Raw genomic sequence first — 26,321 nt, forward strand, 5'->3', positions numbered from 1 at the left:
GCACAGCCCCAAAGCCTTGGGAACCCTTGGAGCTGAACTGGGGAAGCAGGCCCAATTGTCCACTTGACTACCCAGAGAAAGGACAAATGCCAGCCCTGTGGAAGGGGGCAGGCTCGAGAGACAGAATTCCCCACCCCACCCCAAGACAAAAGTAATGGCTGACCTCCCCTCTCCAAGCACAGAGCCAAACATGGGAGAGAGACGTTTTATTGTGGAAAGAGGTGATTGCACAGAGCAAAAGATTGTACTCATATATGTGGGAGGAGGCAGAGACTGGAGCTGGGAGGACAGAGGCCCCGCTCCCCTGCCTGTCATCCAGGCAGAAGGTGACAGCAAGGAAGACTAAGTCCACTGACCCAGGAAAACATAGGAGACCCTCAACACCCCACTCCAGTCCCTAGACTGCATGCGGTCCACCAGCCTGGCTTTTGGAGGCTTGCATGAAGTCCCCTTGTCCTGCCCAAGTGGCCCACAGGACAGTCCACAGTTCCCTCTGGGGCAACCCCATAGGGCACAGTGACCTGGTGGCCTCCGAGGGTGGGGGCACAGGAGCTGGGCGGGCAAATAGGATCAGCAGGGAAACAAGGCTGGAGGGGGAGCCAGAGTGGGGGCTGGGGCAAGGGCTCCAACCTAGGATACGGGAGGCTCCTGGGAGTCAGCCGGGGGTGACAGAGCCTGTACACACTATCCAGACAAGGGGCCTCGGGCTGCCACTCCAGACTCAGCTGCTCTGCTGGCCAGGCCATGATCACCAGCATTTAAAGCTCAGCACAGTGGGCCAAGGGGAGCCTCCAGGGGCCCAGGAACTGGCCTCCCCCTGCTCCTGGCTCCTGTACGCACCCCTCCTCACACCCTCTGGATCTCAAACAGCTTCACGTCAGTGTCGTACCACACGGGCGGATCCACATTCCTGCAGAGGGAGTGAGCTGTTACCTGGGTACTACCAGGTAGCCTTGCAGAAAACACCCCAGAGCAGCCCAGAAGGTGGCACAGTGGATAAAACACTGCACTCTCAGGAGTCGGGTGGTAGCGCAGCGGGTTAAGCACACGTGGCACAAAGCGCAGGGACCAGCGCAAGGATCCCGGTTCAACCCCCCCCCCCACCTGCAGGGGAGTCGCTTCACAGGCGGTGAAGCAGGTCTGCAGGTGTCTATCTTTCTCTCTCCCTCTCTGTCTTCCCCTCCTCTCTCCATTTCTCTGTCCTATCCAACAACAACGACATCAATAACAACAACAATAATAAAAAGAAAAACAACAAGGGCAACAACAGGGAAAATAAATAAATATAAAACACCGCACTCTCAAGATAGACACCTCAAATTCAGTCACCGGAATTGCATGTGCCAGACTAAATCCCTGGTTCTCTCCCCCCCTTATTAATAAATTAAGAAATAAATCTCTAAGTAAATAGGAACTGGACAGTGGCACACCTGGTAGAGAGCACACATCACAGTGTGCAAGGGCTTTCCTTGGTCCAAGTCCTACCCCACTTCACAATCAGTGATGCAATGCTTCTGATGTCTCTCTCCCTCACTATCTCCCCCAGCACAGTGGTTATGCAAACAGACTCTCATGCCTAAGGCTTCAAAGTCCCAGGTTCAGTCCCTCACACCACCATGAGCCAGAGCTGAGCAGTGCTCTGGCAAAAAATAAATTAATAATAATAATAGCAATAATATTTTAACCACTCGGATCGTGCCCTGCCACATGCGGCAGTGTACTGTGCCATGTGCACGGTCCAGGTTCAAGCTCAGGCCCCACCACGTTGAAGGAAGCCTCAGTGTTATAGTCTCTGCCTCTCGGTCTCTATCTAAAATAAATAAATAAACAAGCAAACAACAAGGACACCATGAGGAAGGAAGCACACAAACCACCATCCTACTGTCCCAGTGGAGTGGAGGGGGTACCCTCACCCAGACAGCTTCACCAGGGAGGACTGTCTTGACACTGACCCCACTCCATGGCAGGCACTCCGGGGGCTGGGGGGCAGACCCCACTGGGTGTGACTGCCCGCCCAGCACCAAGGGGCCCACCTCACCTCAAGTAGATGACGCCCCACATGTAGGTGCGGAACCACATGGCTGTGCCCGAGTTGGCCTGGTACTTGCGGATGAGGATGGGGTGGGGCACGGGCAGCAGCCCCACCAGGGTGCCGTGCTGCAGGAACTGCAGGATCTCCGACTCGTCCGTCAGGCCCCTGCCGAGGAGAGAGGGGTCTCCAGTGTGCCCACTCGGATCAAGGGGAGCATGGGCCCCGACCTGGACCCCAGAACCCCGGCTCTGGCCGCCCCCCAGGGGTCTCCCGCCTCACTTGTCGATACAGATCTTCTCCACCTGAGGCACCAGCACCTGCAGCAGCCTCATGATGGTCTGCAGCGGCAGCTTCGACTTCCAGGAGAGGACCTGGGGAAGGACCAGGCTGTCTGGGCTGGGAAACGGGTGCTGACGCAGGGCCACAGGCTCCCAGAAGTTGCGGGGGGGGGGAGGGGGGCATCGCACTGCAGGGAGGGCCTGTCCGAACCCAGCGGGTTAAGCGCATGTAGTGCAAAGCTCAAGGACTGGCGTAAGGATCCTGGTTCGAGCCCCCAGCTCCCCACCTGCAGGCGGTGAAGCAGGTCTGCAGGTGTCTGTCTTTCTCTCCCCCTCTCTGTCTCCCCCTCCTCTCCATTTCTCTCTGTCCTATCCAACAACCACAACATCAGTAACTACAACAATAAAACAACAAGGGCAACAAAAGGGAATAAATAAATATTTTTAAAAAAGAAAGCCTCAGGGACAATTACCCCCTGGGCACCCCAAGAAAAACAGAAGGGAGCAGCAAGCAGGGCATCTGGAGAAGGCAAGTAAGAGGGTGGGGGAGTCTGGAACAGCCCAGAGAGAGGAAGCCCACCCACCAAGCTAGAGAAGTTAACAGCCACCCAGCTGGAAGAACTGTCCCCAAGCCTGACTCCCAGGCCCAGCCTTGGAGATGGATGCCTTCCCCTGGAGCCTTTGCTAAGTTGAGACCAAGGTTCCCTCACAACACCCCAACCCAGCCCCCATCCTGGTGCTGTGCCTGACCCCTTACCCACTCTGACGTCGGGTTCCACTGCCCACTGGCTGATGCGTTGGACAGTCGCCGTTGCTCCCGACATGCATGGGTGGCTTCCTGGTTCTGGGGGGAGAAAGGAATGAGGGTGAATGCAGAGGGTTCCCTCCCACCCTCTGGAGCTTGGGAGGGCATGAGGTCTTTCTGCTGGCTCATGGAGGTGGGGAATGGGGGGAGCTGACTCCCAAAGGAGGGGGAAGCCCAGCCCAGCACCCTTTGTCCCAGGCCCCAGGCCCTGCCCAGCCCAGCCCAGCCCAGTGTGGTGACAGATTTAGGGCCAGGGGCTGACGGGGCAGCTTGGATAAAGGCCAACTTCAGATAAGGTTGATGGATGGGGCCTCTGAAGGTCAAGGGTGCGAGCCCGTGACCTGGGAGTGACAGAAAGTCAGCAGGGCCACCCTGGGGTGGCCAGGCACTGCTCCTCTGCCTGTCCCCCACTACAGGAGTCCTGCCACCCACCTCCGTAGCTGGGCTGCCATCTGCCGGCTCCTGCTGGGCTGCAGGCTCCAGAGACCGCATGGTACCATCCTCAGACACCTGGGACTTCTCCGTCAGCTTGTCAATGCCTGGGGGAGAGCAGGGGGAGGTGTGAAGGTACTTACCACAGTGCTCCTCCTCTCCCCCAACTTCAGAGGTGCAGTCCTGATCACCCCATGCCCTGCCCTGCACCCCCTAGACCCACACCCAGGCCTCAGGCCCTTTGCCCCCCAACAAGCAAGCCATCCTAATCCCCTGTCTCCCTGTATCTAAACTCCTCAGCTTCTAAACTCGGGTCTTTTGCCAAGATGGGGTGGCACCCAGAGGTCCTACCCACTGACTCCCCCCACCAAGAGCCACACATCCCCGCTGTCTGCTCATGCCAGACCTGGGGTGGCCACCAGACTGGTCTTGAGAGTGCCTGGCTCAGCAGGGGCGGCGGGACGGGAGCCCTCCATGGAGGCGCCATCCTGGGAACCAGTCCGTGACAGGGGCTCAGGTGCCCGGCGGCGTCGCTGCAGTGCCTTATGGATGGCAGGCGGGTCACTGGGCAGGTTGGCCAGCTGGTGGAAGACGCTACGCTTACGGATGATGGCGTAGACCAGGTTGGAGTTGCCTGTAGTGGTGGAGGAACACACCCTGCATTAGGGAGACCTCTGTGCCCCACCCCCCCAACCTGGCCAGGCTCCCAGGGGTAGGGGGTTTGGAGAACCAGGCTCCTGGTTTGCAAGCCAGGAGCCAGGCAGGCCGGCACCCCTGCAGCATCGGATGGTGCCTTTGCTGGGGGAAAAGTTCCTGGCCTGCATGCCCCGCACCCCTCCCAGTACCTTCCAGAACCCCTGGCCAGCCCGCCCCTGGGAAGAACACTTGATCAGCATCTGTATCACGCCAGCTGGGAGGAAGGCAGGACAACATGACAAATGCCTGGGGCCAACCTCCACCCCCAGAGGGGCCCTTCAGCGCCCCCGCCAGCTCCCTCGCCCGCTTTCAGTTCAGTCTCCCGGCCTTTGTAGAGGCCGTCCTTCCTCCTCCGTGTTCCTCTACCCCACCCACTCTGACCCAGTCGAGTCCTTGTAGATTGGGGCAATGTTGACTTATTTTGGGACCAAATAACAACTTTTCAAGTTGTAGCTGCCAGACACTATCCCAAATGCTGCTGGAAGTTATTCTGTTGAGCCCCAACACCCCACGCGGCAGGCACTCCGTGCTGTTGCCATGAGCATATTACAGGTGGCAAGACCGAGATTCAGAGAGGTTGAGCCGTGTGCGCACAGCCACAGAGCCGACACTCGGGGAGGAAGCCCTAAGTCACACCAGGCAGTCTGACCTCTGTGACACCCAGCGGGGCTGTGCCTGAGCTCCCCTGTCTTGGCATGTCAGGTGGTTTGTGTGTTCTGAGTAACCATCTGTCTACAGCTTCCCTCCCTCCGCAGGGAGCCATCCACTTTGCTTCTCACCACTTCCCCTGTGCCCAGCATGGAGCTTGGTACACAGCAGAGGCCCAATAAATGCACGTTGGATGAACGACTGAGTTGGCCGGAGATATCAGAGGGTACAGTCTGCTTAGCTAGGATATGTCCTGGCTCACTGTGTGCCCTGACTGCTTCCCCCTACCCTCCATCAGGTCAGGGGCAAACACCTCACCATCAAACTGATACTGAATGATGTTGTTGAAAACCTCCAGGAGGAAGAAGACCAGGTGGTGATTCTGGGCGGTGGAGAAGAGGAACCAGGTGGTAGAGAAGGCCTCCAGCAGGTGCAACAGTTTGTTGGCAGCCACCATGGACAGGCTCTTGAGGTAGGGGGACACTGCAGGGGAGGGGTCAGCTCACTCCTGGGCCTCCCCAGCCAAGGCCTGACAGGAGACCAAATGCTCCCCACCTGTACAGCCCCCTGCAAAATCACGAAGACTGATCCTGAAACAGAGGCCACACTAGCCAGACCTTCTGCACAGCCACTGAGACAGTCTCCCCCCCCACACACACACACACACCCCTCCACCCCATGGGCAGTCATTCTGTGTACAGACGCCCCCCCTACACACTATCTCAGACACTCTCTGGGAGGAAGGTGTCACAGGTGGTGTTAATTATCCCCATTTAACAGGTGAGAAAAATGAGGGACAGATGTTTGGAAACTTGGCCGGACTCCCCCAGTTACACAGTGATTGGCCAGGAAGGGCAAATGAATATTCTATTAATGACTGTCATTAGATACGCATTTGATTTCTTTGTCATTACTGGGGTTTCACTGCACCAGGTTGACCCTGTCAGAAAGAAAAAGACAAGCAGCCCAGGAAGTTCAGCAGCGGGGAGAGCAGTGGACTTGCAAATACAGGGCCCTGGGTTTGATCCTTGGCATTGCATGTGCTTGAGTGATTTTGGGGTTCCTTCTCTCTCTCCTTTCTATCTCTCTGAAGACAGTATAGCATATTAAACAAAATATATATTAAAAAAACTTTTGTTGGGAGTTGGGCGGTAGCACAGCAGGTTAAGTGCAGGTGGCTCAAGGCACAAGGACTGATGTAAGGATCCCGGTTCAAGCCCCCCAGCTCCCCACCTGCAGGGGAGTCGCTTCACAATCGGTGAAGCAGGTCTGCAGGTGTCTTATCTTTCTCTCCCCCTCTCTGTCTTCCCCTCCTCTCTCCATTTCTCTCTGTCCTATCCAACAACAACAACAATAATAACAACAATGATAAACAACAAAAGCAACAAAAGGGAATAAACAAATATTTTTAAAAATTGATGTTATCATATGTGTGTCTGGCTGGCTGCATGCATGCATGCATGCATGAATGATGCCATGTTTGTGTGTGTGTGTTTGTGTGTGTGTGTGTACATCAACGCATGTGTGTTATGTGTGTCTACTTGAAAATTAGCCAGTACACTGTGGCTATTTCTACTGGACAGGGCTCGTTTTAACCCGGGAGACAGTGCCATCTGGTGGCGAGAGTGTGGAAGGCAAGCTCCTAGCCCCCTACCATTGACCACAATGGTGAGCAGACAATCGAAGAGGGGTTGCAGCCGCTGGTGGCCGCTGGTGATGATCTTGTGGAACACCTGTGCAGGGAGGCAGAGGGGCAGTCATGAGGTCCCCATCTTCTCCAAGACCAAGAAGATGTCACCCCCCACCCCTCCCCAGGCAGCCAGCCTGCCACAGGAGGCCCCTCACCACAATAAGCAGGTCGGCATGGGTGCCAGTGAAGACGGGGATGTCCATGGGCACACGCACGGAGTAGGGCTTGTTCAGCCGCACCCCGAAGTTCCGCTCCCCACTCAGAAGCAGCAGGATGAAGACGCCAATGTGCATCAGGCCCACACGAGCTGCAGCAGGTGGAGGAGGAGTCACCAGTTGAGGTTGGAGGGGACCCACATGGTAGAGGGGCTCCTCTTCCCCAGGTTGGGTACCTCAGAGAGGAAGCCCCAGGGTATGCCCACCAGCCTTACACTGATCCGCTCGGGCATCGTTGAGGAAGTAGAGGATGGGGACCAGGATGTCCAGCACATCACTGCTCTTCAGCACAAAGAAGAGGAATTTCTGGGGGTCCAGGATAGGGGTGGGGTCAGGGAAAGGGGCAGCTCTGGCTGCTCCCCAGCTATGTCTCCCCAGAACAGCTGCCCACCCCCCCATCTTGTACAAACACGGCCACTACCTTGTTGAAGTCACAGAGCTTCCAGAAGAGGACAAGCAGCTCCTGGTGGAACTGGATCTTCTTGGTGGAGTTGGGCAGGTAGGTCTGAAGCAGGGGGTTGGACAGCAGCCGAGCTATGCCCTTAAGAATGAACTGGAAGTCCTGAGGGCCGGGGAAGAGAAGGGGACTGTCCTGTCCAGCTCCCTGCAGCCCCACTTCCCCAGACCATGCCTCCTAGATGTCTCCCAGAACCCCCCAGAGTCTGAACCCACCTGGAGAGCTTGAGGGCACCAGAGTCCAACCTCATCAGAGCTGTTTTGGGCACGGGCCCTCAGGAAACTGAGTCAGAGCCCCACCCCCACACTCCCCCCTACCTCTCTCAGCTCTAGCTTATGGTGGTGCTGGGGAATTGAACCTGGGAACTCAGAGCTTCTGGCATGAAAGTCATTTGCATAACCACTATGATGTCTCCCTATCTCCAGGATTCTGCATTCATGAGCAGACAGACCATGTTCTTATAAGCACACACACGCACGTGCATGCACACGCACGCACACACACACACACACACACACACACACCTTGACCTGAGTCCCTGTCTGAGTTCCCAGCAGACGGTGTCACCCTCCTACCGCCTCCACCACCCTGTCATGCTGGAACATTCTCCTGTTCTGAGAGCTGAACTCTTGAGGACCCACTACACATGGGTCAGTGATCTTGATTCAGCCTCACAATAGAAGGAGGACGTAGTCACTGAGTCAAGACTCCAGCAAGCACCACCCCCTTGCCCACTAAGCACAAGAGTTGGGGTCTGCATGACCTCAAAGTCTACTGCTATCTCCCCCCACCCTCACTTCTGAAACCCTCCATGAGAGACACCACCTCCTGGAAGTCTGACCAGTTACTCCCACCACGTTAGATGTTCATAGTAGCCTTTTCTGAGTCTTGAAATCCTCAAAGTCCTGCTATCACTGTTTCACCTGAGGTGACTGGAGTTCACATGGCCCAGGGCCTCCCTAGCACCTCCTCTGCACTGCCTCATCCTCACCCCTTGTAAGGCCTTAAAGGTGGGGGAAGGGGGGCTGGAGAAAGCACTCCACTCACCTCCTCACGGTGGATGCGGGACAGGTAGTTCACAAACAGGTTCTCAGGCCCCGGAGGCTGCCCAGGGTGGAGACTGGAGTGAGCAGATACCCTCATCTGCCCCCCAGTGCCGACCCAGAAGACAGTGGCAGTGACCCACCCCCCAACCCCAGATACCCCAGATTTACTAGGAGGCACCCCTGGCCCAGCCGCTAGAGGGGTGTCTCCACCTACAGCACCCCCCTTACATCAGTGTCATCCATGGCAGTGCCCGTGGTGGTACCGTCCACTGTGGGGCTGATGCTGGTGGCGCTGTCATGGTCCAAGGTGACAATGAGGACCTGGGCGGCCTCTTCCACCAGGGGTTCCCGGTAGTCAGAGAAGAGCAGGTGGTTGTAGGGGATCCCGTAGCCCACAGGGTCATAGGCACACACGGTGTTGAGGAGGGAGGTGAAGAGGGGCAGCGCATGCCTAGAGCAAGGGAGAGGGGCTGCAGAGATGCTGCCCAGGTCTGGCCCCCTCTGGTCAGCCACGTATCCACTCCTAGCCACCTGGGAGGGGCCTTTCTGAGGCTTTTGGCGCCCTGCCCTGGGTGGGGAGTCAATAGGAACATTGGCTCTTTCTTGGGGAGAGCAGACCTCTCCTGGTCTGTGCTGCACCTGGGCTCTGACCTGGTGCACACCAGGGCTCCCACCAGGGCACAGAAGAAAGACGTTTATGACCAAGAGAGCAACTTCCTGGTGAACGCCTCTAGGTGAGGAGTCGTGCCAGGAAATCTTGTTTACACCCCCTCAGACCTTCATCCTGAGGCTGAGTCCTACTCTTTTTGTTGTTGTTTGTTTGTTTGTTTTTAAATTATCTTTCATCTATTTATTTATTGGATATAAATAACCAGAAATTGAGAGGAAGGGGAAATAGAGACACCTGCAGCCCTGCTTTGCCGCTTATGAAGCTTCCCCCCTGCAGGTGGGGAGGAGGAGCTTGAAACCTGGGTCCTTGCACACTGGAATATATGTGCTTAACCAGGTGTACCAACACCAGGCCCCTGTCACTTAACAAGTCACACAAATCATATTCACTTCTCTTTCTTAAGATACCAAGCTGCCCTATCCTTGGGCATGTACAGTTGCTAGTCCTCCCCACACACTCCTTTTTTTTTTAATATAATTTACTTACTGAGTTCATAAAGGAAAGAGAGAAACCAGAGTGCTACTCGTGGTGCAGGGGAGTCAAACCTGGGGCCTTGGCATGCAAGTCATGCACTCTTGCTAAGACGTCTCCCCAGCCTTTGAAGTCCATCATATTTAATAGGATGTTTGAAAATACTTACTGCAGGTTATTACTGATAGTGGCACACAGAACTTTGTTTTGGTGCTAAAACTTTGGAATGAATCAACCCCTGTGACCGTATAATCTTGTAAACCATTATTAAATCACTAATTAAAAAAGCAAAAAAAGAAAAAATATTTATTGTGGCCCAAAGGTGGCACAATGAATTGGGACACTGAACTCTCAGTTATGAAGTCTGAGGTTTAATCCCCAGCATCACATGTGCCAGAGTGATTATCGGGTCCTTTCTCTTTTTCTCTCTCATTCATAAACAGGTAAACCTTTAAAATGTTTATTTATTTATTCAAGAGAGGTCAAAGCACTGCTGAGTCAGGTATTTGACAGAGAAATTTGGGACCTCAGGCATGCAAGTCTATTGTGTTAGCAGTGTGCTATCTCCCCAGTCCTTTTTATGATTTAAAAAAAAAAGAGAGAGGAGCAGGGTAGAGAGCATAATGGTTCTGCAAAGAGACTCTCCTGCCTGAGGCTCCAAAGTCCCAAATTCCATCCCCTGTACTACCATAAGCCAGAATTGAACAGTGCTCTGGTAAAATAAATAAATAAATAAACTAACTCACTTTTTTAGAGAAGTCTTAGGATCACATATAAATTGGAACATTGTAGAGATTCCCCACACACCCCAGGCCCCCCATATGCACAGCCTCTCCTCTTGTTGTCATCCCCACCCCACCCGAGGGGGAGCACTGTCACCACCAATGAAACCTTCAGCCATGTCACATCACTCGGAGTCCATGGTCTACACTCTGGTGGAGCCGGTGGTCTTAGACAAATGGCTAATGGCACAGCCCTGGGGTTGGGGGTGGGCTTCTCCTGGGCAGCAGAGCCTGTGTGAAGTCATCTTGCTCCCAGGCAAGAGGGTAACATGACTCAGAGATTTGTTGAAGTCAGGGTTCAAGCTCCTCTTCTTACAGATGAGGAAAGCGAACCCCAGAGAGGTTAAGCGAGCAGCGGCCCGTGAGAAAGCAAACTCTGTGGCTGATGGAAGGAAGGGCCCCTTCCCTTCTAGGGGAGAAGAAACTGCATCATGAGAGAGGCAGGGTCTGGAGGAAGAAGGGTAAAAGGCTCGCTCCCTTTGAGGCACTTATCTCTGGGCACCGCTGGAACAGCAGAGCTGCGGGACTCAGTCTAAATACTCTGTCCTTCCCAGGTGCTTAAGTGACAACTCTGTCTTTGTCCCCATAGTCCAGGTGTGGGTGTGAGGGCGATATGGCTGCAACATCTGTCACCCCACTGATCACCAGGGTTGATTTGGCTGATCTGGCTGGCTAGGCGGGTCTCCACTTCCTCCCTCACCGTTCCATGTCCGTCCCTCCTGAAGCTGTTCGCTCAGTCAAAGAAGACAGCCTTCCCCAAACAGAATAGCTGTAGGGGCAGGTGGTAGCACAACAGGTTAAGCACACATGGCGCAAGGCACAGGGGTCAGAGTAAGAATCCCGGTTCAAGTCCCCAGCTCCCCACCTACAGGGAGGTCGCCTCTTAAGTGGTGAAACAGGTCTGTCTGTCCCTCTTCTCTCAATTTTCTCTATCCTATCCAACAACGACGACAGCAATGACAGTAATAACAATAACAAGGGCAACAAAATGGGAAAAATGGCCTCCAGGAGCAGTGGATTCATAGTGCAGACACCAAGCCCCAGCAATAACCTTGGAGGCAAAAATAATAATAATAATTTTAAACTAATAATAATAGAAAAAGAATGACACAAATTATTTAAAAAAAAAAAAAAAGCAGAGTATCTATGCTCCCTTACTAGAAACCTCGGGGTTGCATTGGATCGACCTTCTCGTGGTGCATCCCGTGAGTCCCCATTCATTGGGGAAACTGACGATCCTTCCTAGCCGACTGAATCCACATGGATCCCAGTCACTTTCAAAGCCAGCAACAAGCAGACATCAGGCTCAACCTGACGCTGTTGACTGGCTACGGAAGAAGGGCAAACGCTAGAAGAACTAGAAACCTCCAAACAAGCTCTCAAGGCCCATAGCCCAGGTGTGTTCTCAGGGGCCGTAGGTCTCCCTGCCACTCGCTGTCTCCCCCACCAAGCACTACCAACCACATAAAGCTGCTGAGTGTTTAACATTTGACTGGTCCAAATTTAAGCAAAAAAAAAAAAAAAAATAGAAAGCACACACTTCATTTTGAAGACTTAGCATGAAAAGGGAATGTGGAATCTCTCCATCAGAGTCAGAAAGCCAGCTCATGGGATAGGCACTAAACTAAACTCAGATCTAGTCCCAGCACCACGGGTTACCATGGCACCAGGAGGAGCTCCAGGGCTGTGGGGGAGAGAGAAAGGCAGAGACAGGCAGACAGAGGAAGAAAGGGGAAAAGACCACAGCACCAAAGCTTCCTTCACTGTGCTGGGGGGTAGGCCTGAGCTGAGCCAGAACAGCGCCCTATCCACGTGAGCGCACTATGTTACTGTGTCACTAAGCCCTCCCCTATGTAAGGTCCCACCTCAAAAAAAGAAAGAAAAGAAGAAGGAGGAATGATTTTGTACATTGATAACATGCTAAATGTTAATATTTCAGTGATCCTGGGTTAAACAAAATACATTATTAAGGAGGCCGGGTGGTGGCGCACCTGGTTGAGTGCACATGTTGCAATGTACAAGGACCCAGGTTTGAGCCCCTGGCCCCCTCCTGCAGGGGGAAAGTTTTGCGAGTGGTGAAGCAGGGTTGCAGGTGTCTCTCTGTCTCTTTCCCTCTCTGTCTCCTTCTTCCTCTCAATTTCTGACTGTTTCTATCCAATAAATAAAGGTAATAAAAATTTTTACGGTAGCGCAGCGGGTTAAGCGCACGTGGCGCAAAACGCAAGGACCCGCGTAAGGATCCCGGTTCGAGCCCCCGGATCCCCACCTGCAGGGGAGTCGCTTCACAGGTGGTGAAGCAGGTCTGCAGGTGTCTATCTTTCTCTCCCCCTCTCTGTCTTCCCCTCCTCTCTCCATTTCTCTCTGTCCTAGCCAACAACAATGATGACATCAATAACCACAACAATGTTAAACAATAAGGGCAACAAAAAGGGAAAATAAATAAATATCAAAAAAAAATTTTTTAATTTTTTTAATATTTATTTTATTTATTTATTCCCTTTTGTTGCCCTTGTTGTTTTATTGTTGTAGTTATTATTGTTGTTGTCGTTGTTAGATAGGACAGAGAGAAATGGAGAGAGGAGGAGAAGACAGACAGGAGGAGAGAAAGATAGACACCTGCAGACCTGCTTCACCACCTGTGAAGCAACTCCCCTGCAGGTGGGGAGCCGGGGTTCGAACCGGGATCCTTATGCCGGTCCTTGTGCTTTGCGCCACCTGCACTTAACCCGCTGCGCTACAGCCCGACTCCCTAAATTTTTTAAATACATAATTAAAATTAATTTCTACTGTTGAATGTAAAACATTAATTCTCCAATAAAAAATTTTTTAAATTTAATTTCACCTCTTTCTATATTTTTCACTTTATTTTTAAGTTTTATTTATTTTATTTTTGAGAAAGATGCAAAAGAGAGAAAGACACAGAAACACCAGAGCACTGCACAGCTCTGGCCTTATTGTGGTTTGGGACATTGAACCTGGGATTTCAGAGCCTCAGGCATGAGAGTCTCTTTATATAACCATTACGCTATCTACCCCTGCCCTATTGTTTTTATTTTATTTTGTACCAGAACACTGCTCAGCTCTGGTTTGTGGTGGTTCAGGGGATGGAACCTGGTACTATAGAACCTCAGGCATAAAAGTCTTTTGCGCGGGAGTTGGGCGGTAGCCAGCAGGTTAAGTGCACGTGGCACAAAGCGCAAGGACCAGTGTAAGGATCCCGGTTAGAGCCCCTGACTCCCCCACCTGCAGGGAAGTCGCTTCACAGGTGGTGAAGCAGATCTGCAAGTGTCTATCTTTCTCTCCCCTGTCTTCCCCTCCTCTCTCCATTTCTCTCTGTCCTGTCTAACAACAACATCAATAACAACAACAATAACTATAACAACAATAAAAAGACAACAACTGCAACAGGGAAAATAAATAATTTTTTTGTTAAAAAAGTCTTTTGTGTAACCATTATGCTATCTTCCCTGCCCTCAATCTATATTTTTAATGCAGTGCTGAAGAACAAACCCGAGGCTTTGTTTTGTGCACGTGATCCACTGCGAAGATACCCCAGTCTGATTTTTAATATTTATTTCTTTATTCCCTTTTGTTGCCCTTGTTGTCTCATTGTTGTAATTATTGTTGTTGTTGTTGATGTCATTGTTGTTGGATAGGACAGAAAGAAATGGAGAGAGGAAGGTAAGACAGAGAGGGGGAGAGAAAGAGACACCTGCAGACCTGCTTCACCACCTGTGAAGCGACTCCCCTGCAGGTGGGGAGCCGGGGACTCGAACCGGGATCCTTATGCTGGTCCTGGCTCTTCGCGCCATGTGTGCTTAACCCGCTGCACTACCACCCAACTCCTACAATTTTTTATTTTATAATTTTGAGAGAGAGAGGGGGGTGGGGGACCAAATCAACTCCACCATCTATTAAGCTCCACTAGCCTCTGTCCTTTGTGCTGTCACGTGGGGCCAGGGATTGAACCCAGAGGCTCACGCATGCAAGGCATGTGCTTTACCCATTGAACCATCTCCCCGGACCCCTCCCACTTTTTAAAGTTTTATATCCCTACTAGAAATGTGCCCGTTACATGTGTGGTTCACATTTGTACATGGAGGATACACGTCAACAGGAGTCGCCCAAGGGACATTTGAACGCTGTTGGGGCTATGATATTACAAATTATCACCACCAGAGGGATGCATTGGATCGACCTTCTCGTGGTGCATCCCGTGAGTACCCATTCATTGGGGAAACTGACGATCCTTCCTAGCCGACTGAATCCACATGGATCCCAGTCACTTTCAAAGCCAGCAACAAGCAGCTCCTGACAGCTTTCAACCTGACGCTGTTGACAGGCTACGGAAGAAGGGCAAACGCTAGAAGAAGAATCACCACCAGAGGGCAGCACTGCCCCTTAAATAAGACTCATAGAGTGGGTGAAAACATTTGGGCTGTCTGGAAACCAAGGAGGAAGGGAATGGAAAGGAAGTCCAAGAGTCCCTCACCTGTTCTCTGTGGAACAAAAGAACTGCACCCACGGGTTGGTGTTGCCACTGTCTGGAGTTGGAGGCAGGTACATGGCCTCGGAGAAGCATGTCAGCAGCAGCTTCAGCAGCTCCATCCTTAGGAAGGGGGCAGGGAGAGGGGGTCAGGTACCAGAGGACCCCAATTCTGCTCAAGGAGGGCCACCCACCCTGTCCAGTCCAGCTCAAATCCAAGGAAAGGCGTGGCCTCACTTTACCCCCTGTGAGGCCAAGGACAGGCTAGAGTGGGCAGGGTCTCCTTGGAAGGGTCTGGGGTTCTCTCTCAGAGCAGTGCAGGGGGCTGGGCTGGGGGCTGAGCCAAGCTCACCGGTTCATGTCGTGGATGTAGTTGGGCTGGGGAGAGTGCGCGAAGCCCACACCGGCCTCCCAGATGTATTCACAGCTGTCCAGGGAGTGGACGTCCTCCGCCGAGTCCTGGGGACAGGGTCAATGAGAGCTTGTGTGACCCATCCAAGTTCTGCCAGAGTGACAGAGACCCTCCCCCCACACTCTGCCAAGGTAGATCCTCGAAGTGCCCCCTGGTATTTCTACACAAAGGGAGGGAAAGAATGTTCTCAGACCTCTCGGAAGTTTTCTGTTAGGTCTGGCTCTCCAGCTAGCTCAGTCCAGTTTGAGACACAGAGAGATAGGGAAGGAGGTCAGGAGGGAGGGAGGGGGCTGGAACTGGGTGCTTCTGGTGGTGCATAGGGGTGGGAGGCAAAGAAGATTCAAGGTCAGGTCTGTGGGCTCACAGGAAGTGAGAGGGCTGGGCCTCCTGAGCCTGAGCCCTACACCCCCACCACACTGCTCAAGTCAAGACAATAGACTTCTGTGTCCAGTCACCCGGATGCAGGGGGTAGGGCTGGGCACGGGCTGGCTCCTTTCCAGTGTTGCTCACCACCTCTCTCTGGAGGACCAGGCGTGCCAGGTGGCCGGCTACCCTAGGGCAGCTGCTGCTCCCATGTCACTGGGCCCAAGTTTGCTTCAGCAGCCCCTACACTAGGACCAGCGTCCTCCCACCCAGGGCTGGAGTTCAGAGACTCACCACGGTGCTCCGCCGGTGGCTCTGGACAGTGAAATCTGGGCAGAAGAGCAGGTCGGAGATGGCCAGGAGCAGGGACTCTGCCAGGGGCCGGGCACTGTCCTCATCGTCCTCCCCCTGCTGGAGACACAGTATCCCTGAGCTGCCTCTGAGGTGCTGGCCCAGCACAGGGGGCTCCAGGACTTTGGGGGTGTGGGGCTGGGAAGAGAATAGGACTGAACCCAGGCTGCCCTGGGCAGAGAGGAAAAGCAAGAGGAAAAAGATGGAAGGGGGGGTCAGCCTGTAGCGCAGCGGGTTAAGCGCACATGGTGCAAAGCACAAGGACCTGCATATGGATCCCGGTTTGAGCCCCCGTCACTTCACAAGCAGTGAAGCAGGTCTGCAGGTGTCTGTCTTTCTCTTCCCCCTCTGTCTTTCCCTCCTCTCTCCATTTCTCTCTGCCCTATCCAACAATGACATCAATGACAACAATAATAATAATAACCACAATGATAAGGCAACAAAAGAGGGAAAAATAGCCTCCAGGAGCAGTGAATTTATGGTGCAGGCACTGAGCCTCAGCAATAACCCTGAAGACAAAAGAGAGAGAGAGAGAGAGATGGAAAAGGGAACCAAATCCCAGTCACCCTAAAACCTTCCAAGGGAGAGGGGGACAGAGGAAGGAGCAAGGCAGGAAGCAGAGAGGAAATCTCCCCCCAACAGGCTACATCCCCCAAAGTCGAGGGCCTGCACTCTTCTGGGAATCTCTAGGCCCCAACCCTCCGCCTCCCGCCCATGGTGAGGCAGTGCCAGAGGGACAGAACACAGAGGTCCTCAAGGACACAGCAGCCTTGCTCATAACTCTGTCCAGCCTCTCCCCCCAACCCCACTCTGCCTCAAATCCCCCCCACCTCCCCCTGCATTTTCTAAAACCTGGGTGAGAAGTGGGAGACGGTGGCCCCACTGCCTCCCTGCCGCCCCAGCCCTGGGCCCAGCACACAGACCCCTCCTCGCCCAGCCCCGGGCACTGTGGACCAGAAGAAGCCTCTCCAGTCCGGGTCCTCGAAGATGTAGGGCAGCACTCGGGTGAGCAGGCGGCTGCAGTTGAGGACGATCTGCTTCTCTTTCTCCGAGTGGCAGCCACTCTCTGCTCCCTGCACCAGTTTCTCTACTGCCTGTGGGAAGGGTAGAAGGCGCGATGGAAGGGGCCTGAGCAGGGGGACACCGACGTAGGGGCCAGAGACGGGGTGTCAGGTAGAAGTCCTCAATCACAGGGTCACCTCCCCCAGACAGAGTCAAGGGAGCAGGTCATGGACCAGAAGGCAGGCAGACGGGAGCATCCTGGGAGCAGGGGCCAGCCCACTACACGCTGGCAGAAACTGTACCTCAGTTTCTTTCTTTTTTTTTTTATTGGACAGAGACAGAGAGAAACTGAGAGGGGCGGGGGAGACAGAGAGGGAGAGAGAGACACCTGCAGCTCGACTTCACCGCTCATGAAGCTTTCCCCTTGCAGGTGGGAGCCAGGGGCTTGAATCCGGGTCCTTGCGCACTGTAGTGTGTGCGCTTAACCTGGTGCGCCGCCGCCTGGCCCCCCTCAGTTTCTTCAGCTGTCAACTGGCCACATTCACAATCCCAGTTGGTCAGTGGAAAGTAATAACCTTATGGAGCTCCCCTTCCAGAGCCCAGCCACAGGGGTAGCCTGGAAGTCCAAGCGGACCTCCTAGGGCTGCTCTCCAGGTCTAGGACAGCAGGACTGGTCCAGCCACCAAGGGGCACCAGGGCTCAGCAGGGCAGGGCAGCAGCACCTCACCTTGTAGCACAGAGTGGCCAGGTTGGAGGGCGATTCCTCTCGCACAGCCCGGATCTCAGCCGCAGGCACCAGCGCGAAGACATCCTGAACAGATGTGGCCGTGTCGGCCCAGAACTGATCCCAAAAGGCATCATCGGTGGCTTCCACGGGCTATAGGGGGGGTCCCAGTGTCTGGAGTCAAACAAGCCCCAGCCAGCAGGCCCAGTTTTCCCAGCATGTAACCAATGGAGCCCCTGAGAGGGCAGCTGTGCCCCCCCCACCCCAATTTATGCCCATTGGCACCAAGAAACCTCCCCACACAGGGGACACCCTTCAGTCACTACCAACTGGTGTGGATAGGGCTCAGCAAAAGCTCGAGTCCCTAAGGTGAAGGAATTAGCATAGTGGTGACGGATTTTTTTTTTTTTACCAGAGCACTGCTCAGCTCTGGCTTGTAGTGGGAGGTTGAACCTGGGACCTCAGAGCCACAGTACAAACCTCTCAGTGCCCAGCACCAGGCACTGCACTTCTAGTCACTCTTTCCAAGACCCCACCTCCAGACTCCAACTTCCAATTCATGCTGCAAAACTCAGCACCAAAGGCAACAGCTCTCACACAAAGGCCTCCATGGCGCCCTCTGCTGGCCAGATGGACAGTCAGCCAAGATCTTACTATTCACATCTATGTGCAAGTACGTGTACACACACACACACACACACACACACACACACACACACACACACACAGTCTACTGTCTCTGTGATATGACCCTATCATATCTCTTCTTTGCCTCCACTCAGATAGTGTTCTCTTCATACAATGTCCACCCCTTCCAGCACATTCCAAGGCCCTACCAGGGCTCCTTTTTTTTTTTTTAATATTTACTTATTATTTATTCCCTTTTGTTGCCCTTGTTGTTTTATTGTTGTAATTATGACTGATGTCATTGTTGTTGGATAGGACAGAGAGAAATGGAGACAGGAGTGGAAGACAGAGGAGGAGAGAAAGATAGAGACCTGCAGACCTGCTTCACCGCCTGTGAAGCGACTCCCCTGCAGGTGGGGAGCCGGGGGCTCAAACTGGGATCCTTATGCTGGTCCTTGCGGCTTTGAGCCATGTGTGCTTAACACGCTGTGCTACTGCCTGACGCACTCAGGGCTCCTTTTTATGTCTTTTTTAAAAAAAAAACAAAAACATTTTTTTACTATCTTTATTTATTTATTGGATAGAGACCGCTAGAAATTGAGGGGCTAGGGAGAGAGAGAGACAGAGAGAGAGAGACAGAGAGAGAGAGAGACAGACACCTGCAGCCCTGCTTCACCACTCACAAAGCCTTCCCCCTGCAGGTGGGGATCATGGGCTCAAACCCAGGTCCTTACACATTGTGACATAGTCACTCAACCAGGTGCATCAACACCTGGCCCCTCATTTTTAAAGTCTTAAAGGTACTTAGTCCTTTTGAATCATACAGGCAGTCATGTGAGTAGCCAATTTGAATCATATATTTCCTGTCTAGAAATGTCCCATAAGGGAGCAGGGTGGTGAGTGGTGAAGCAGTACCTATCTCTCCCCCTCTCTATCTCCACCTGCCTTCTCAGTTTCTGGCCGTCTCTATCGAGTAAAGATAATTGTAAAAAATTAAGAAATTATAAAAAATGGGGGAGGGGCAGATGGTGGCACAGCTGGTCAAGCACACACACATTACAGTGCACAAGGACTCAGATTCAAGCCCCAGAGGAGTGTGGCCAGTTACTCAAGTGTTACTGATGACAGTGCAAAGTTGCAATCAGTTAACACATGGTCACAGAGTAGAGTACCATACAGTGAGCCAAATCACATCTTCAAAGGGTATTAACAATGAAAAATATCCATGATGTGTTAAAAAAAAAAAAAAGACAAAATATAGGGACCAGATAGGTCACGGGAAAAGTATATGCCTTTCCGTGCTTGTGGCCCAGGATCAAGCCCCAGCACCATAAGGGAGGAGCTATGGCACTGATAGATTCTCTGGTGATGAGGTCTCTCTCTCTCTCTCTCTCTCTCTCTCTCTCTCTCCCTCTTTCTCTCTCTCTCTCTCCACACCCCCTTCATATACATATGTAAATGAATAAGTGACTTATGATCAGAAAAGTCAAACTTGTACATGCTCTGGCTACATAAAGAGAGAGAGGGAGTCGGGCGGTGGCGCAGCGGGTTAAGCGCACGTGGCACAAAGCGCAAGGACCGGCATAAGGATCACGGTTCAAGCCCCAGGCTCCCCACCTGCAGGGGAGCCGCTTCACAGGCATGAAGCAGGTCTGCAGGTGTCTGTCTTTCTCTCCTCCTCTCTGTCTTCCCCTCCTCTCTCCATTTCTCTCTGTCCTATCTAACAACAACATCAGTAACAACAACAATAAGAACTATAACAATAAAACAAGGGCAACAAAAGGGAATAACTAAATAAATATTTTTTTAAAAGAGAGAGAGAGAAAGAAAGAAAGAGAGAGAGAGCCAGGGTCAGGTGGTGGTGGACCCAGTTAAGTGTGCAAGGATCTGGATTCAAGCCCCCAGTCCCCACTTGCAGGGGAAAGCTTCACGAGTGGTGAAGGAGGGCTACAGGTGTCTCTCTGTCTCTTTCCCTCTCTATCCCTCCCTTCTCAGTGTCTCTACCTCTATCCAATAATAAATCATAATAATCATAAAACAAGATTCTGGGTAAGAGAGGTATAGCCCAGGAAATAATTCAACTGGTAGAGCTTCAGACTTGGATGCCTATATTTCCCAGTTCAATCCTTGGCACCTCGTGTTCCAGAGTAGTTAGAGTGGTGCTCTGGCTTCAATCTCTCTCTCTCTCTGTCTGTCTCTCTCTCTGCCTCTCTCCCATAAATAATTTTTAAAAGTGTCTGGGGAAATCACCCCACTGTTAGAGCATCAGACTTCTATGTCTAGGGCACCTCTTCAATCCCTACCATTGAGTGTACTAACTGACATACCAGTTTCTGGAATCTCTCTCTCTCTCTCTGTCTCTCTGTCTCTCTCCTCTTTAAGTCAGATGAAATTCTTATAAGTAACTAAAATAATAATTAATTCATTTAAAAATATATTAAAACTATCATCTGGGCATGTTTTATTTTTAAAAATATAATTTTATTTATTTATTTATGAGAAAATAGGAGACGAGAGAACCAGACATCACTCTGGTACACGTGCTGCCAGAGATTGAACTCAGGACCTCATGCTTGAGAGTCCATTGCTTTATCCACTGTGCCACCTCCCGGACCACTCATCTGGGCATGTTTTCATGTTGAATTATATAGTCATTAAAAAAATGGGGGGTTCAGGCAGTAGCGCAGTGGGTTAAGCGCACATGGAGCAAAGCGCAAGGACCAGCGCAAGGATCCCGGTTCAACCCCCCCCCCCACCTGTAGGGGAGTCGCTTCACAGGCGGTGAGGCAGGTCTGCAGGTGTCTGTCTTTCTCTCCCCCTCTGTCTTCCCTCCTCTCTCCATTTCTCTCTGTCCTAGCCAACAACAAACGACATCAACAATAGCAATAATAACCACAACAAGGCTACAAAAAAAGGGGGAAAAAATGGCCTCCGGGAGCAGCGGATTCATGGTGCAGGCACTGAGCCCCAGCAATAACCCTGGAGGCAAAAAAAAAAAAAAAAAAAAACCAATACAGACTAAGGAAGTGGCCCAACTGCTAGAGCATTAGTCTTGCATATCTAAGGTTCTTGGGTTGATTCCTTACACTGCATGGGCCTGTGGGGTACTTTCTTTGACTTGTCTCTCCCCTCTCTGTCTCATATGAAACTCTTTCACTCTCATATGTAGTGTGAATGTGTGTGTGTGTGTGTGTGTGTGTGTGTGTGTGTGTATGTGTGTGTGTGTACCAGTTCATGGTACACCTGGTTGAGTGCATATGTTACAAAGCACAAGGTTTAGAGTTCAAGCTCTCAGCTCCACCCCCCCACATGCAAAGGGAAGCTTCACATGTGGTGAAGCTGTGCTGAGGATGTTTCCCTTCGCTCTCAATCTCCTCCTTCTCTCTCGATTTCTCTGTCTCCAATAAATAAAATAATTTTAAAATATGTATATATGAAAATGAACCAGAAAGTTAGCAGTGATTATTTTCTCTAAGTGTGCTTCCCCCCTCGTTTTCTATAAGTACTCATATTACTGTTGTTTTTCCATTTGCAGGTTCTGCTGAGGGCCCTGAGTGTCCAAGGCATTCTTACCCTTCTGCACTTTACTTCCTACAAGAAGTCTTCCCAGGTTACTCCAATCCTCCTAGTCTTCCCCCCTTCTTTAATTATTTTTATTTATTGGGTAGAGCCAGCCAGAAATCAAGAGGGAAGGGGAAGACAGAGAGGGAGAGGGACAGAAAGAGATTGGTGCACTGCTTCAACATCTGTGAAGCTTTCCCACTGCAAGTGGGGACCGGGGACTCGAACCCAGGTCCTGGGTAACATGTGCACTCAACCAGGTGTGCCACCACCCAGCCTCTTCCTCCTTCTCTAAAAGGCACCTATAACCACAACAAACTTGCACTTAATATTGGGGGGAAAATTCAAATAATAAGCATGCATCTTGGTAAAAGTAGAACAACTAAAAGCCATTGAAACCACTTCTTCCAGGAAGTCTTCCAGCTTCTGGAATGACAGGATTGCTCCCACCTTAGAGCCTCAAGTCCCCACTCCTCTGCAGCTGATCGGCAGAGCCACTCACTCATGGAGTGCACTGACTGTGACCCAGTGGCCCTTCTCCTCTTGCCCTGAGGCATATGACAGGTACCCTGCTAAAATCTGTTTAGTCCTGGAGATCTCTTCAGCCCAGCTGCTGGGGAACGACGCTGAGCACTTGTGGGGCTGTCCAGATTCAGGACTGGGTGGCCCACTTCCCCTATGCCCAGGCAGACCCACTCCCAAACAAGGTCCTCTTTGAGCCACAGGGTACACACAGCCATGGCCCTGGGCACAGACCTGGCAGGAAGAACTGCTGGTCTCAGAACTGGAAGAGCCAGTTCTCTGGGGAGAGGAACAAAGGCCACAGGGGGCCCTGGGCCTGGGGCTTGTTCCTCTCCTCCTCTCCTGATTCAGCCAGAACAGTCCTCTGACATTCAGTGAGGCTCAGGAGCAAGACACCAGGGTGACTGACCCTGTGGAGGGCAACCCAAAAGAACACGCAGAGGACCCCTCCCCAAAAAATATATATCTGGGAGCACCTCTAGAAAGTCCCCTGTCTGACATTTTCCCTACCTCCCAGATAGCCACTATCCTTCCCCCTTAAAGGAGGAGAAACCTCTGACCCAGTTCATCAGACCAATGTCACTTGTCACTTTGGGACTGGATCTGAAAAGAGAAGAAAAACTGAGGAGGCTCCTAGCCTGGCAGCAAAGGAGAAATCCCAGTTGTAGCAGCTGACCTTGAACTTTAGCTGTGGCAACTTTCACCTCCTGACTTGGGCCTTCTGCCCTGCTCCCTGTTGCTTGGACACTTCAATCTGGTGACCAGGCTCACCTGTTGCTATGGGAATTAGCCAGGGTTCCCAGGGGCCCCTTAGGCTTCTGAGGGAAGGGACATGGCTTAGGTCTAGCTTCAGTTACCTCAGCTGGGTTCAAGGAAGCTTCTAAAATTTGAACCAGTTTCTTTGGGGGGGGGGGAGTTACTGGAGGCGGGAGGGGTAGATAGCATAATGGTTATGTAAAGAGACTTTCATGGCTGAGGCTTTAAAGTCCCAAATTCAATCCCCCACACCACCATAAGCCAGAGCTGAGCAGTGTTCTGGTTTAAAAAAAAAAAAAGTATTTTTGCTGATGACCCTGGAGGTAGCAGAGCAGATAGAGTATCCAACCTGCCAGCATGAGGTCCTGAGTTCAATTCCCAGCATTGCATGTGCCAGAGTGATGCTCTGGTGGTTCTCGCTCTCATTGATAAATAACACACACACATGATTTTTTCTTAGCTCTGGCGTATGGTGATACTGGGGATTGAATCTGGGATCTGGAAGCCTCAGGCATAGTGTCTTTTTGTATAACCATTACACTTTCTCTCCAGCCCAAATAAAAAATTAATTTTTGCCCGACACCTGGGAGTTGGGCGGTAGTGCAGCAGGTTAAGCGCACGTGGCGCAAAGCGCAAGGACCGGCATAAGGATCCTGGTTCGAGGCCCCAGGGGAGGCCTGCAGGGGAGTCGCTTCACAGGTGGTGAAGCAGGTTTGTAGGTGTCTATCTTTCTCTCCCCCTCTCTGTCTCCCCTCCTCTCTTCATTTCTCTCTGTCCTATCCAACAACGAAGACAACAACAATAACAATAACTATAACAATAAAACAGCAAGGGCAACAAAAGGGAATAAATAAATAAATATTTTTTAAAAAATTAATTTTCAGCAGTAATTTTGGTGGATGGGCAGGCCCATACTGCCAGGGACTTGGGACTGCACTTCCCTAGGAAGAGCCAGATATTCTCCTTCAGTTTTATCAGGACCTGCATGGAACTGAGGATGCAATGGCATCACTGGAACCTGGGGGGGGGGGGGGGCCTCTGTCACCATGGCATTCACATACCCCCATATGTGCACATGGGCAAACACAGACCCACTAGGTCTCATCTCCTTCAGTGGAGAATTTCCAAATGGGCAGGACTAAGAGGGGTTACCAAGAATGCCCCCACCCTAGGGCCCCACCCACTCAGGGAAAGACTCAGGAAATACAGCCAAAGCTGCCGGACCTAAGGACCAGGGTCAGGCCTGGCCCGGGGCAGGAAGAAAACAGGATACAGTGCAGGAAGGCAGCAAGGAAGGCAAGAGGTGGCTGGCTGCTTGGGCCCAGGCCACAGGGAAATGTGCTACGTGGGCTATGATGGCTGCCAGGGCAAACATCTGCTCACATATGGTCTCTGAAGGACTCAGACCAGAAGATTCCCTGTGGACAAGTCACCTGAATCTCCTTGGGAACACTGAATGCAAGATCTGGGACCAGGTCCTCACTTTGGCTGCCCAAGTCATACTCCACCAGGACAGAAGGTTTCAGCTGGTTGGGCTCTGTCTTTCCAAGCAGCCCAGGTCCCTTCCATTTGCAGGACCCAATGCTCTTAAGAAAGAGACCCAGGCTAGCCTCTGGCTCCAGCTCTGTCCCAAGCCACCTCAGTTGGGGCACAGGACCATCTCAGTTAGCTCTGTCATAGGGCAGCATCCTGGGAAAGTCAAAGGGACCAGTTATTTGGGGAGGGAGATTGTAACAGAAAAGATTCAAAGCCACTCAGATCCTTGGGACCCAGCCACTGAGGTAACAGCACTCAGCTCACTCCTCCAACAGGGTGTTTCCCTTCCCAGAAGGTAAACAGGGAAAGCTCCTGCCCTCCCTCCTCTGGTGAGTCCACATGGAGGGGCTGGGCCACCTGCCACCCACAAGCCCCAGACTAAGAAAGACCAGTGCCAGAACTAACCAGGAGCCCCAGGGGAGGTGGTAAGAAGCAAGGCCTGTTTCCTATCAAAGGCCTCTCAGCTGGGGCTGGGCTCTCTCAGTGAGGCCCTGAGCACTACTGGGCGCCTCACCTTTCTCTCCTGGAAATGACAGTGTGGGACCAAACGGCTGACCTCTGGAGGGGTGACCAGCTGGCTTTGGGGAGATGCTAACAGCTAAGAGCAAGAAAGCCCTGGGGAGCCTAGGGGCTGAGTGGCGGCAAGAAGAAAGTCGACATAGCACCAGGGTCTGACTCGCTTGAAGCTGGGAGATTCCGGGGGTCTGGGTTGGCCATCTCTAGCCAGAATGGTCTTGTTCAAAGGGGGAGAGGGATGGGATGAGAAAGGAAACAGCTTTGTGAGAACCAGGCCTTGTGTGTTGAGGGCCAGGAGGTGCCCTCTGTGCCACTTGTGGACTCAGGGGAGGGTGCAAGCCCATTCAAGGACCGCCTGGAGGATTCGCATCTTTTAACCCAGAGCGTGGAGGACAGCCATCAATACTGGCCCCCCACTACCGAGTCTCAGAGGAGAAGCCTCCTAGAACAGGGATCCCGAGATGAGAAGCTGCATCCCACAGGTCTGGGGACAGGTCCTCTTGCCTGGTTGCGTGTGGACCTTCCCTGGCCGCGGGCATCGAACTGAGACCTGCAATGCCGCTGCCACCGCGCACCAGCTGTTTCCTCGACCCAGGCAGCCGCGGGCCTGGCTTTGTTTGCATTGAGTCAGCCAGGTCTGTGCGTCCGGGACCACGGGCACCCAGGGACGGGGAGGGGCGCAGGGAGCTGCGCGGGTGGGTGGGGGCGGGGGCGGGGAAGTCAGGGATGCAAAGCCGAGGGACGGGGCTAGGCGACACCGACTCGGGCGAATAGGCACACGTCAGCCTAAGGTGGCAGCAGCCGCTGCGGGAGGAAAAGAGATGTTCCCAGGAGAGAAGGCGGGAGGGGGTAGGTTGGGGATGCAGCCCCGGAGCACAGGCCATTGGGTCTCGCTCCAGCTCTGGCCTCCGAGCCGGCCAGTCCCCCCATCTCTGAGCGAGCCAAGTTCACGTACCCCCACCCTCACACACACACCCAGCCCAGCCCCCAGCCCGGCAGGTGGATGGGGAGGCCGAGAGGGATGCGGGCTGGGGGCTTGTGCGCGCACCTGCGTCTTGGTGGTGAGCTGGATCACCGCCTTCCGGAAATTCAGCTTGGAGTCGGCAGACCCCATAGCGCTGGAGCCCGCTCAGGAGCGGCCCGGGCCCTGGCTCCCGCCCCGGCGCAGGCTAAGAGATCCAGCCCCAGCCCCAGCTCCGCCGCCCCTGCGGCTCTCGCACGAGCCGAGCTGCGCACCCCGCCC

General features: G+C 52.8%; 1 protein-coding gene across 2 annotated transcripts; it reads right to left on the reverse strand.

Annotated features, from left to right (window-relative positions):
* Positions 1-191: 191 nt before the first annotated feature.
* On the reverse strand, positions 192-26,321 carry HID1 (HID1 domain containing). 2 transcript variants are annotated; one of them, XM_016189079.2, is made up of 19 exons: positions 26,127-26,321; positions 17,564-17,713; positions 16,758-16,928; positions 15,778-15,891; positions 15,061-15,167; positions 14,715-14,831; positions 8,528-8,750; positions 8,301-8,357; positions 7,218-7,358; positions 7,012-7,102; positions 6,737-6,888; positions 6,546-6,624; positions 5,210-5,374; positions 3,954-4,181; positions 3,548-3,654; positions 3,068-3,154; positions 2,312-2,403; positions 2,039-2,197; positions 192-910 (listed from the first exon to the last, which is right to left on the reverse strand). In XM_016189079.2, exons 1-19 carry the CDS (start codon positions 26,190-26,192, stop codon positions 847-849), a joined length of 2,370 nt encoding a protein of 789 aa, XP_016044565.1. In that variant the 5' UTR covers positions 26,193-26,321; the 3' UTR covers positions 192-846. The 2 variants fall into 2 exon arrangements, with proteins under 2 accessions (XP_016044565.1, XP_060058696.1); XM_060202713.1 differs by having other exon boundaries at positions 15,778-15,894; positions 26,127-26,320.

The sequence above is a fragment of the Erinaceus europaeus genome, chromosome 12 (assembly GCF_950295315.1).
Source record: "Erinaceus europaeus chromosome 12, mEriEur2.1, whole genome shotgun sequence".
NCBI classification, from domain to species: domain Eukaryota; kingdom Metazoa; phylum Chordata; class Mammalia; order Eulipotyphla; family Erinaceidae; genus Erinaceus; species Erinaceus europaeus.

Excerpts from the sequence above, each read along its gene's own strand:
- HID1 (XM_060202713.1), bottom strand. The coding sequence starts at position 26,192 with ATGGGGTCTGCCGACTCCAAGCTGAATTTCCGGAAGGCGGTGATCCAG. Across the intron at positions 8,751-14,714 it reads TTTTGTTCCACAGAGAACAG|GCATGCGCTGCCCCTCTTCA; the intron begins GTGAGGGACTCT and ends CCCTTGCTCTAG. Across the intron at positions 3,155-3,547 it reads ATGGCAGCCCAGCTACGGAG|AACCAGGAAGCCACCCATGC; the intron begins GTGGGTGGCAGG and ends TTCTCCCCCCAG.